This window comes from Cannabis sativa, chromosome 2 (genome assembly GCF_029168945.1).
Source record: "Cannabis sativa cultivar Pink pepper isolate KNU-18-1 chromosome 2, ASM2916894v1, whole genome shotgun sequence".
Taxonomy (NCBI): Eukaryota; Viridiplantae; Streptophyta; class Magnoliopsida; order Rosales; family Cannabaceae; genus Cannabis; species Cannabis sativa.
In genome coordinates, this window is record NC_083602.1 from 643,085 (window position 1) to 655,696 (window position 12,612).

Here is a 12,612-nt window from a genome sequence, read left to right on the forward strand (position 1 = left end):
CATTTTCACTAACAGCCCCTATCTACTAGAAGCCATGCAGATTCACAACAAGAATCAACGCCCAAAAACGAAGAACAAACACTCCCTAGAGAAAGAGCAACAAAAATGTTAATATAATAATAAAAAGTATAAACATACTAATATATGTTATTTATCAATTAATTAATTAGAAAATATAATAACGGAAATAAAACAAAAAATGATCAGTAACTTGTTTACATAATTTTTTATTATAATTATTATTATTATTATTATTATTATTATTAGAGGTTATGCTTGATTAGGCAAATGAGCTAGCTAGAGAAGGATTTCCTCTCATTGGATGCTGTTGTATTTTGATTGCCTTAAAAATTAAAAATTTTGTTTAAAATAAATAAATAAATAGAAATGAAACTCTTATAAGACACAAATTATATGCTTTAATTATACAATTTGAAAAAAATTACACTATTATATTATTAAGAAAAAATTACTATACATATATTATTTTTTAACTTTTTCTTTTCAAATTTAAGGTTTGAGTTGCTCCGGTGGTTTCTATATGGGCTGTTATACGGATTTTAGTTGCGATTTAGGTTACTCCGTTAGTTGCTACAGGAATTTCTATGTAGAATTTCGTAAAAATACAAAAAAAAAAATTATTTTGAAGTATAAAAATAAAAAAAAAAACTCTATTATTAATTTGAACCAAATTACATTTATTTTAAAACTTATATAAGATAAGTACTAAGCAAACATAAACCTACAATTAGGACACTTCTTAAGTCTACTGTTTAATATATTTTGCATACACTCAGGGTGGAATACATGACCGCAAGGAAATTTTCTTACGGTCCCTCCCTCTTCGTATTCTTCTAAACATATTGGGAATTCTTCTCCTTCAGATGTTGTATTATCTCCACACGGATACTTGTCTTCGGGAAATGCATCTATAGTAAGCACAGGTGTAATTTCTTCGGGTGCATTTTGTGCAGATAAATCCACGGCTGGTGCATTTTGTGCAGGTAAATCCACATCCACTGCATTATCTTCGGGTGCATTTTGCACAGATAATTGCACAGATGGATTTTCTTCATTACCGTGAAAATTATCGTGATATAATATATGTATACATTTAATAATAGAAATTAAGAAAAATGCCCCGATTAAGAGCATCATGAGCAAAATTTCAGTTTTTTGACTAAAGGGGTTGTTAGTTTGCTTATGTGCGTCTTGATTGTATTGGGCTAAGATAGTAGGAAGTAGTACCATTACGATGGTGAAGTAATAAATGATTAGTGCCATTGCTGCAAAAATAATTTAAAAAATTAATAATAATTAGTATAAAAAAGTATTGATATGTGTTAACTAGAAAGTAGAAAATTATGAAACCATATAATTAGAGCTCATCTCTTTTATCTGTTTGAAAATATTTTAAGCAAACCATTGAAAATATATTTATATACAAAGTATACTTATAACCTGAGCCAACAAAAAAATAATAAAAAAAAATCTTTATTAATTAGCAATTAATATATATTTAGTAAATAGCAAAAGTATATATTACTATAGGTTTGATCATATATATATTAAAAAAAAATTAAACAATTTAAAGAAAAAACTATACTCATTGAACAATTAAACTTTTCCATAAATGATAATATATTTGGCCGATTTAATGTAATTATGATAGCTCTAGAATAAATTAATTAAATAGATAATAAGTACTAGATGAAAATGATATATATTAATTTATACCTCAAATAATAATAAAAGCCATGCATATGCATGCAGTAATTATAATATATATATATATATTATATATATGATAATATATATAAATATAATACGTACCAGCTGGTTTGATGAAGAGGCAGGCAAGAATTGGTGTTGGAGGAGAATTAGGAGCCTTTAGGAGTTGAGATCAGTGGTTTATTTGTTGAATTTTACTTTGATAAATTGATCAAATAATGAAGATATACATATATATATATATATATATTAAGATTTTATTAAAACCTAGCTGATTCATCAAATGGATTTAGAATTGGTTACAAAATGAATGTATAGACACGTACGTAATTACTTGATGAGTATAACTTAATTAGTTGAGTCCAATTAATATTAAACATAATTAATTAATATTTATCCAAAAATGTGTTCATTCTTATATTTTACGACATCAATTCATGCTTTATCTTTGTTTGTATTATCACATTATATATTATACCATCGAATTATAACACCAATTAATACATTAATTACCATTTTTGATTTAATGGAGAACTCAACACAACCCATTATAAAAACTTCACATTTAGAATTGATTACAAAATTATATATTAATTTATCTAAAAATACTCAATCTCATAGCTATATATATTTATGTAGAATATCTATATATAGCTTTATAATAAAAGGAAATACTCTTCTTATCATCCACAAATTATTTTGCTTTTACTTTTGTTTTTTGTTGGTTAATTTGAGAATTAGCAACAAATTAATGAAGTTACCTTTTTTACTAAATATTAACAAAATATAAATTTTCTCTTAAGAATAGACAATAAAAATTTATGTTTGCCAAATATAAATAATATATATTATCACCCAATTAAATAAAATTTGTTAGTCGTGACTATCTATAATTAATGAATATATAGCTAGGTCTAAGCTTGTGGGAATACTATTCTTTCTTTTTATATCTATAAATATATAGAGCTATAATTAATATAGTTATGAGAATGAACATTAATGCCCTACTATACATAAATATATATAGCTATGAGATTAAGTATATTTAGATAAATTAATGTATAATTTTGTAATCAATTCTAAATGTGAAGGTTTAAATGGGTTGTGTTGAGTTCTCCATTATTTTAAAAATGGTAATAAATTAATTAATGTGATAATAAAAACAAAGGAATTAATGGCGTCAAATATAAGAATGAACACATTTTTGGATAAATATTAATTAATCTTGTTTATAATATTGGACTATGATCACTTAAATTATCTAAAAATTAATTAACATGCGTAAATGAGTGTATATACTCAAGTAATTACGTGTTTATACATAACATAACAGCATTTTGTAACCAATTCTAATAAATCCATTTGATGAATTAGGTTTTAATAAATCTTAATATATATATATATATATAGTAATATAGTATATATATACTACTCGATCTATCTTCATTTGCATCAATTTATCAAAGTAAAATTCAACAAATTAATAGATATTCTATATATCACTCTGAATACTCCTAAAGGCTCCAAATACATTTCTTGCATATACCTCTTCACCAAACAAACTGGTACGTACATATTATATATATTATAACTACGTATGCATGCATTGCATGGCTTATATTATTAATTATTACTTGAGTTATAAATTAATATCATTTTCTGCTTATTATCTATTTAATTAATTTATTCTTTTTGGAGCTATAATATATATATTTACTAATTAAATTTAATCGGCCAAATATATTATTATCATTTTTGGAAAAATTTAATTGTTCAATGAGTACATAGTTTTTTCTTTAAATTGTTTGTTATTTTTTTTTTAAAAAAACCTTTTTTATATTATATGATCGATCTCTATACCTATACGTCTTTTTTTTTTTAACATATATATGATCAAACCTAGTTATAATATTATATATATATACTACTCTTGTTATTTACTAGAATTATGTTCTAAATATAAGAATTAATAATTACTATTATATATATATTACTAAAGAATTTTGCTCTAGCAATATAATTACTATTATCTCGATCAATTTATAATTGTTATTTACTATTATCTCGATCAAGTTATAATTGTTGGGATATTCCACATTTGAATATAGATATACTTTGTGATTTGCAATCTTTCATAAATTTGTGAAAGCAAAAAATTAAAAAATCTCATATCTGCTAGTACATGTTAATAAGATGATTAGGCTCTTACTTATAAAGACTAATAAAATTAATATCAACGATAGTTTAAAAAAGACTATTATTATTATTATTATTATTAATATTTTAAATTATTTTTGCAGCAATGGCTCTTAGTATTTATTTCTTCACCATCTGTATGGTAATGGTACTACTTCCTACCGTCGTACCACAGAGTCTCAAACGTGATCTTAGCCATGATGACTATGACAATCAAAATGGGGAAATTTTGCTCATGCTTTTTTTAATTGGAGCATTTTTTTTAATTTTAATAATTAAATGCATTCATACTGTACATCGCGCTGATTTTCACAATGACGAAGAAAATCCATCTGTGCAGTGCAAAATGCACCTGAAGATAATGCACCGGCAGTGGATTTACCTTCACAAAATGCACCCGTGCTTACAATAGATGCATTTCCTGAAGACAAGTATTCGTATGGAGAAAATGCAGAAACTGAAGTAGAAGAATGTCCAATATGCCTAGGTGAATACGAAGAGGGAGATACCGTAAGAAAATTCCCTTGCGGTCATGTGTTTCACCCAGAGTGTATGCAGAATATATTAAACTGTAGGCTTAAGAAGTGTCCTAATTGTAGATTTATGTTTGCTTAGTACTTACCTTTATATAAATTTATAAATGAATGTAATTTGGTTTAAAATTATTAGTGTATGTTTTTTTTTTCTTCCCTATAGCATAATTATTTCACCATCAAAAAATATTTTTCACGATATAATATTTATGACATTTTCATTTTAATGTCGTAAAAAATAATTAGGTTAGATGACATTTAAAAAAAATGTCATTAAACATTATTAATAACACTTAACAAATTAATGTCAAGTATTAATAACATAATTAAAATGTTGTTAAAAATATAATTATTTAGGACATTCTAAAGTTGTTAATATTGTTATTATCATTAATTAATATTATATTAAATTTAAATTTTGTAATTTACAAATCTCCTATTGTTATATTTTAGTAACAATATGATTGTATAGCATACTCGTTTTGTTATCAATGCAGCTCTTGAATTTGTTTTTAAATGCTTAAGTACATGCAATAAATCCATTTGACCCATAAATTATATAGCATACTCGTTTTGTTATACCAATTAATAAAAAATTATAATTATACTACTTATCTTGTAAATGTTTGAAGTGCCTTATTTTTACATGGTTCTACATGAGATCATTGCTATATTTTTCACATTGTCGAATTTAGAAAATAAATTCTATTGCTCAATATTTTAACTAATTTTCATTCTCATTTACCGATAAAAAGAAGTTTAGTAGAACAAGATATGAAAGTTGGTGGGCTCATGATCTTGAGTATTTAATCATTTTTTTTATGAATCAACAAGCTTTTCATTAAAACAACTTTACAAGCAATAGCACCTACAAGTGGGACGACTTTGCGCTGATTTTCGATTCCTCAATTGTCCTTAAAGCTTTCGCTAATGACAGATCCCCCAGCTGGAAGTGTCTCTCTTGGTTTGCCGCTGCCACAAAACTTAAACACAGTTTCTCGAATGTTTCCTTTTTTCATTTCAATCGCACTTATCTAGCCTTTGTAGACTCTTTGGCCAAAAGTGCTCGCTGTTCTGAGAGCGAAACTCCTTGTTGTAAAGGGGAGGGATTTCCCCCTGTGGATCCCATTTTCTCAGTTGCTAATCTAAGATAAACACTTTGTCTTTTCAAAAAAAAAAGTATTCTATTCTCCGCTTCTATCTTCTCTTTTTTTTACAACTTGGAGAACCAAATTGTATCTATAACATTAGTTTTCTTAGGCCAAAAACAAGTAATTCTACCATTAACATTATTTTTTATCTTGCTTATGATCAATGATTTCTTGGTTGTACTCGAATTCCACACTATGTCATTTCTAGCACGCTAAATTTGGTACGTACACAAGAGCTGCCATGGCAGCCACATATACTTGCTTGCGAAACTTGGTGCATTTGGCTTTCCCAATCCACCGAATAAGCTAGCTTGTTCAAATGGTTTGATTCAGCCCACCAAGAGAGCCATTTTTTCACTTGTTGAAAACAGCTAAGAGGAAGAGAACATTGAAAGAAAAGATGATCAACCGACTCATTATTTGTGTTGCAAAAAACACAATTAATTTGCATCAGTCACCATGTGAAATTTCAGCAATCTTTCCTTCGTTCTTAACTTGTTTTGTATCGCGATCCACAATACAAAACTATGCTTTGGTATGTCGAATCTCCCCCATACTTCATTGCTCCATCACGCTTTATTTTGGGAAGGACATAACAATTTATGACCTTAAGATATGTAATATTTGACCCCTAAAAACTGTTGCAAATCAACCTGTTTAAATTGATTTTTAACAGCTGCCAATCTCCACAGTACAAACTTCCATTCAAAGGTGGTTCATAAGACCACCAACCTTCATATTTGATATATACACTAGGTACCCAACAAACTCAAAGATTATCTTCCTTGTTAGCAACAACCCAAACGTACATGAATAGTCCTGCAACATTCCATTCTGCTATCTTCTTAAAACCAGCCCCTCCATCTGCCTTGGATTCACAAACTGATTCCCAGGAAATCAGCCCCGCTCCTTGTAGCATATACTGGCCTTTCCATAAGAAAGCTCGGCAAATAGCTTCTATTTCTTTAATAATTTTCTTGGGCAAAATCATGATTTGGCTCCAGTAAGAATGTATAGATAGCAACACTGAATTAATAAGAACAACTCTACCTGCAAATAGGATAAATTTTGGGCGCTCCATGTCTTGATTCTAGTTGTCATTTTTTCCGCAAGAATCGAGCACTCCTTGCTTGAGATCCTTTTGGAACAGATGGGGATACCGAGGTACCGAAATGGCATCTCTTTCCTGTTGAAATTCGATGCATCTACAATACGCTGCACTTCTCTATCTTGCATATTACAACAACAAATGGCTGATTAATTTAGTCGAGTTTGGTTGTAGGCTGAAGGTACAAGAGAACAACTTCAAACCTTGGAGAATATAATAGATGTTTTTATAATCTCGAATAACATCTTTTGCATGGATCAAATGATTTATTTTCAAAGTTATACACCTGTCCAAAAACTTGAAATCTTGTTTAGTTCCAATTCACTGCATTATTCGGGATAGATACTCCATTCCTAGGACAAATAGAAGAGTAGACATCAGATCCCCTTGCCTAAGTCCTCTTTGAGCTTCAAAGTATCCATGCATTGCGCAAGTGAACATTAGTGAGAACCTGGGAGTTCGAACACAAGTCATGATCAGTTTTACTAACTTATTTGGGAAGTTTAATTCTCGGAGCATTTCTTCCAGAAAGTCCCACTCGACAGTATCATAATAAGCTTTTTGTAAGTGAAGTGGTCGGCCATGGCTTATGGGAAGCCTTGGATGGTGTTTTCTTTTGCCTATTTCTGTCATATGGATGCTAGAAAACCATTTTGGTCACACTGGGTCTTGGCCAATTGGTTAAGAGAGCACTGGCACAACTTTTGTCAAAAAGATGGCAATGGTCGCATAAGAGGGCCATGGACCCTTGAGTGACTTTTCTCACTTGTATTTGACACATGGATGTTGGAAATAAACTTTGGCCAAAGAAACTCCCCCTCTTATGTTCTGGTCGACCACTGCCACCATTTGTGCCAAATAGGCGGTAGTGGTTGGCCAAGTGGTTTCTACACTACTTGGTGGCTTTTCTCACTTAGTTTTGACATGTTAGTGATGAAAAAGAACTCTTGGCAAAAAAAATCTCATTCTCATTTGATGTGGCCAACCACTACCACTTTTTGTGCCCCAAAGATGGCAGTGGTCGGCTAGGCATGTTCCTTAGTGAGAAATGGTTTCTTTCACATGTTTTGCACTACTGGGTGTTGAGGGAACACATTTTGACAAGTCCCTTTTGGTATTTAGTGAGTGGCAAGAGCTTCCATATTCTTGTGGCAGTGCTCTCCAAAAAGAAGGAGAACACTGGCATCTTCATGTGGCAGTGGTCGCATAGGCCATATTGCATGGAGTTCTTGTGTAATTTTGACTTTATGTACAGTCTAAGCCTTTTTATACCTAAATAAGTTAAGTCCTTGTTGGTTTCCTTGTTGAATTAAGGTCTCTAGGATGAAAATGCTCGTGTGAGCCCATAAACCCTAGTCTGGGTACACTTGGGTGTGGGAGTCCCAGCACCAAATGGTTGGTCAATGTTTTCAAGTCTCCTAGTGGTGCCATGGGGCCCTCAAGTTGGATATCTTAACTTATTTGACATTTATAACTCTTGGTCAAAGTCGCAAGGTTGACTTAAGTATCTTCAAGGTACTCCTTGCATGTGAGCCCTTGTGCAAGAGTAGCCATTTTATTTATTTATTTATTTTTTGACAAAAATTAGGTATAACATTTGCCTCCCAAAAATATTTTCTTGTAAGCCTTCAAGTAGTACTTTTGCACTAACCCCAAGGCTTGCACAAAAAATACTTCTTCGTAGAGGGCATGAATGTTACTTCTTTTTTGGAGATGTGTGCATGGGCACGACCAATGTCGTTAATTGTTGTGAAGAGTTTGCATGGGCATAACCAATATCCTTAGACTTGTATGTGTAGAGTTCTTAAAGCATGTGCCTTCTCTTTATAATGTGAGCTTATATCTCATATCTCATGTGGTAGTCGAGTAGAGTTATGTCTCTTGCTCGATTTTGGGACTTTTGTAAGGTTAAAACTTTTTGCCTGTATTTTTTAATTTTGAGTAGAGTTATATCTTTTTCTTGAATTTTAAATCTCTTGCTTAAGTTTTGAGCGTTGAGTAGAGTTATATCCCTTTCTCAAACTCATCCTCGATTAGAGTTAAATCTCTTGCTCAAGTTGGTTGGTAAGTAAGGTCTGTCGTGAACAAAGTTAAATTCTATTGTTCTTATACACTTTTTGGTTGTGCATTGATGTTGAGACCCACATGTGTGGGTTTATATATGTCCACTTATCGTGGAGTGCTTATTAGTTAGGACTAATGTATTTATTATTCCATAATTCGAGATGATTCATATTCCAGCTATATTACATGTGTTAGCATTATATTGCTGCTCGAAATATGAGTATAACACTATAACATATGATATTTATTTTGTAAGACATATATTAAAGGATAAAATTGTCATTATATATTTAATTTTTAATAAATAAATAAAATTAAATAGAAGACATTATCTCTAACGGCATTCATTAGAATATTGGTGGGAGAAAGTATTCTCTTTCTTTTAATCAAGTTCTCTATTTTTTAATTTTAATAAATTAAAGTAAAAAATACTAGGAAATTAATGATTATCTCACCATTGATTTGATTCTTATTAGTAAATATAGTGACCATAATTTTTAATATTTAAATAGCAATACTCATTTATTTCGTTACATTTTTTATTAATTTATTTTAATTATATAATAAACGTGTCATTAATTCAATAAAAAAAAGTTATGGAAAGAAGAAAAGAATAAAAAAAAGGTGATTCATTCTTAGGGAAAAAAAAATACAAGTGTCATACATGCACATGTTAATTGCCAAGTACTTAGTCAAATGTCTAAAAAAAAGTTCCAATTAAACATTACTTTATAACGTATATGATATTTAATATTGTAAAGCTATATAATAATATTCTTAGAAAATAGTATATAATTAATATTTAATTCACTAGTAATGTCCAAAAGAAGAAATACAGAAAAATTGAGTTGTAAGTTCATTTTTAGTTTTGTAACTTAAAATTGTATTTAATTATACAGCTAATAATATTTCTTTTTTATTTAAATATTTCATTCTTGATTGAAAATATCAAAATCATAGTCAACATTGCAAATATTGAAACTCTCTCACAACATACCATTTTATGCATTGTTTTACCTTTTCTATATCACCATTTTTAATGTAAATAAATTTGTGATTATCAAAAGCAAAAAAGAAGGAAATATTTGTATTTCCTAAGACTAAATAAGTAAATTATTAGTATTAAATATTTATTCTTTTTAATTAATTTTCATTTCATCATCTACATAATAATTCACTCTCCAATTGATGTATTGAAAAGTCTCTCATGATATATTAAGCAAGCTCTTAGCTGGTATATGAGTTCTTTCTAGTATCTTAGATACATATAAATACATAGCTGGTATATATATAAATATATATATATATATATATATATATATATTTGTGGATTTTTGTGTAAAAGTTTTTAGTATACTTTGTGTGTGAGAGAGAGAATTAAAATAGTTATTGTTGATAGGATTCATACAAGATTTAACATTGGAGAAGCTATTATGTATTGTTTTGTGTATATGAGATACAAATCAATATCATTTATTTTATTGAATTGTAGATTTATTACTTTGATTTTTTTTTTTTTTGGCTAATTTGAATGTATATTTGCATTGCAGATAAAATCTTTCAACATAAATATGAGAATGAGGGGAGTTTTAATAATTGCTATTGTATTGTGTAAACTTTTATGTTATTGCGAATCTCAAGAACAATCAGCAAAATTATCAAGAGATGAGTTTCTAGAAATAGAGAATCAACTTGAGCGACTGAACAAATCATCAATCAAAACTATAAAAGTATTTTTTTTTTCTTTCATTATTATTATTTTCATCTTCATCTCCTATTATCTAACTTATTTTGTGTTATGTACAGACACAACATGGAGATATTTATGATTGTATTGATTTTTACGAGCAACCAGCATTTGATCATCCTTTGTTGAAGAATCACAAATATGATTTTCAAGTATGTTTTTCTCAAATAATTACTTCTCTAATAGCTCATTATTTTTAATTTTTCTAAAACCATATTGAATAAGCATGAGTAATTGTGGTATAGATGAGACCTTCTTCTCATCCCAATCCAATGGTTAGGGAAAACAAACCTCCAAAAAATGTGAAACAAGTATCAATAAATAATGGGTTAAAAGGTGAAAAATGTCCAACTGGATTCATTCCAATAAGAAGAATTACCAAGGAAGATCTTATCAGAGCCAAATTATTTACAAAGTCATATACTTCAAGAATCAATTCTCCTCCTACTTTTCATGTAAGCATATTTTAGATTTACATATTGTTTTGACAAATTAAATGGAATACTCTATAATTGAAATATAATTATATTTTGAATTTGAATATAATAGCATGCACTTGTTTACACATCTGATCCAACCAAGAAATACAATGGAGGTGGAACATTTGCAAGTTTTTACACACTATATAATGTCACTGGCTCACAATATACTTTTGGTCGAATAAAATTACAAAATGGACTTGATATCATTCAAGCTGGTTGGGGAGTAAGTTTTTTTTTTCTCTTGAATATTCTTTAGAGCTAAAAATAATAACGCTTTTTAGATAAATTATCATTTTTTAGAATATTTGTTCACTTATTAATTTGTTGTACTATGTATTATTCATTAGGTAAATCCTAGTGTATACGGGGATAATAAAACTCGGATCTTCATATATTTTCAGGTTACCCTAATTTTATGTTATTATTTAAGGTTTCTTCATATTCGTTGTGTAATAATGTGTAACTCATGTATCAATATTTTTGTAGGCTGGTGAATTATCTTGTTTCAATACAGTGTGTCCAGGGTTCATTTTGGTTGACCCTCAACCTATGATCGAAATGACTCTAAGAGAAACTCACCCTGGTAATTTACCTACATGGGAACTTCCAATCAATATTTATCGGGTAAACAAAATTAAATATTTCATTTAAATCTTTTTATCCTACCTGTATGTTTATTGAATACTTTTTTAATAAATAAAAAAGTTTCTTATATTTGAAATTTTGTATTTATTTTCTACTTGTTTGATATGATATAATAGGATCCAACTACTGGAAATTGGTGGTTTCAACTTGGAGAGAATTATGATAATATTGGATATTGGCCATCAAGCATATTTAGTGGTGGATTGAAAGACTTGGCTACATATATCGATTGGGGAGGAGAAACTTACAGTCCACTTGGTCAAATTGGTCCTCCAATGGGATCTGGTTTACTTCTAAAACAAGATACTCGTTATGATGCATATTGTAGAGCATTAACAATTATAAATGAGGCGCACATACGAGAAGATGCTAAAAATACAAAAATTTCTTCCATTGATATTGACTTTTATTTAGTTAAAGATTGGGGATTTCGTCGTAACTTTGGACATCTCATGACATATGGTGGCTCTGGTCCTAGATGATTTATTTACATTGTATTACCACCAAAACTACCTTCTTCATGAGAAAAAAATAAATGTGTTATTATTTGTGCTTTTGATAGACTTGATTATAAATATGATGTTGAACCCAAAAATGAGTACATTTTTAATATTATACTTGCAAAGACGACGAATGACACCTTTTTTTTTTTTGCTAAACTAAAAACTTCATTAAACACATAAAAAAGAACTACAAGGTTAGAGTTGCAATAGGGGTGCAACCTCTCCAAAAGAAAGAAAGCGGGAAACATGGCCATCAGCCGACCAAGAGGCAATCCGATGAGAGCCACGTAATTACAGGAACGAGGAATCCAAACAACATTCCAAAACTCAAACGAATTGAGAGAACAAAATAAGTTTAAAAAAGAAGTCAACTTCCGATCCGAAGCTTTCGAACAAACATAGCAACAACAAGCACTTGACAGTCGGTAAAGAAACGCACAAATTTCCATTCC

The 12,612-nt window shown here is 29.3% G+C and overlaps 1 protein-coding gene across 3 annotated transcripts; it reads left to right on the forward strand.

The window, feature by feature from the left end:
* The first annotated feature begins 9,820 nt into the window (after positions 1-9,820).
* Positions 9,821-12,266, forward strand: LOC133033890 (protein neprosin-like). 3 transcript variants are annotated; one of them, XM_061108955.1, is made up of 8 exons: positions 9,821-10,017; positions 10,334-10,513; positions 10,590-10,682; positions 10,776-10,985; positions 11,080-11,235; positions 11,360-11,413; positions 11,499-11,636; positions 11,774-12,266. In XM_061108955.1, the coding sequence occupies exons 2-8, from the start codon at positions 10,355-10,357 to the stop codon at positions 12,137-12,139; spliced, it is 1,176 nt and encodes a 391-aa protein (XP_060964938.1). In that variant the 5' UTR covers positions 9,821-10,017; positions 10,334-10,354; the 3' UTR covers positions 12,140-12,266. The 3 variants fall into 3 exon arrangements, with proteins under 3 accessions (XP_060964938.1, XP_060964939.1, XP_060964937.1); XM_061108956.1 differs by having other exon boundaries at positions 10,005-10,065; XM_061108954.1 differs by lacking the exon at positions 9,821-10,017 and adding an exon at positions 10,078-10,218.
* The last annotated feature ends 346 nt before the right edge of the window (positions 12,267-12,612 follow it).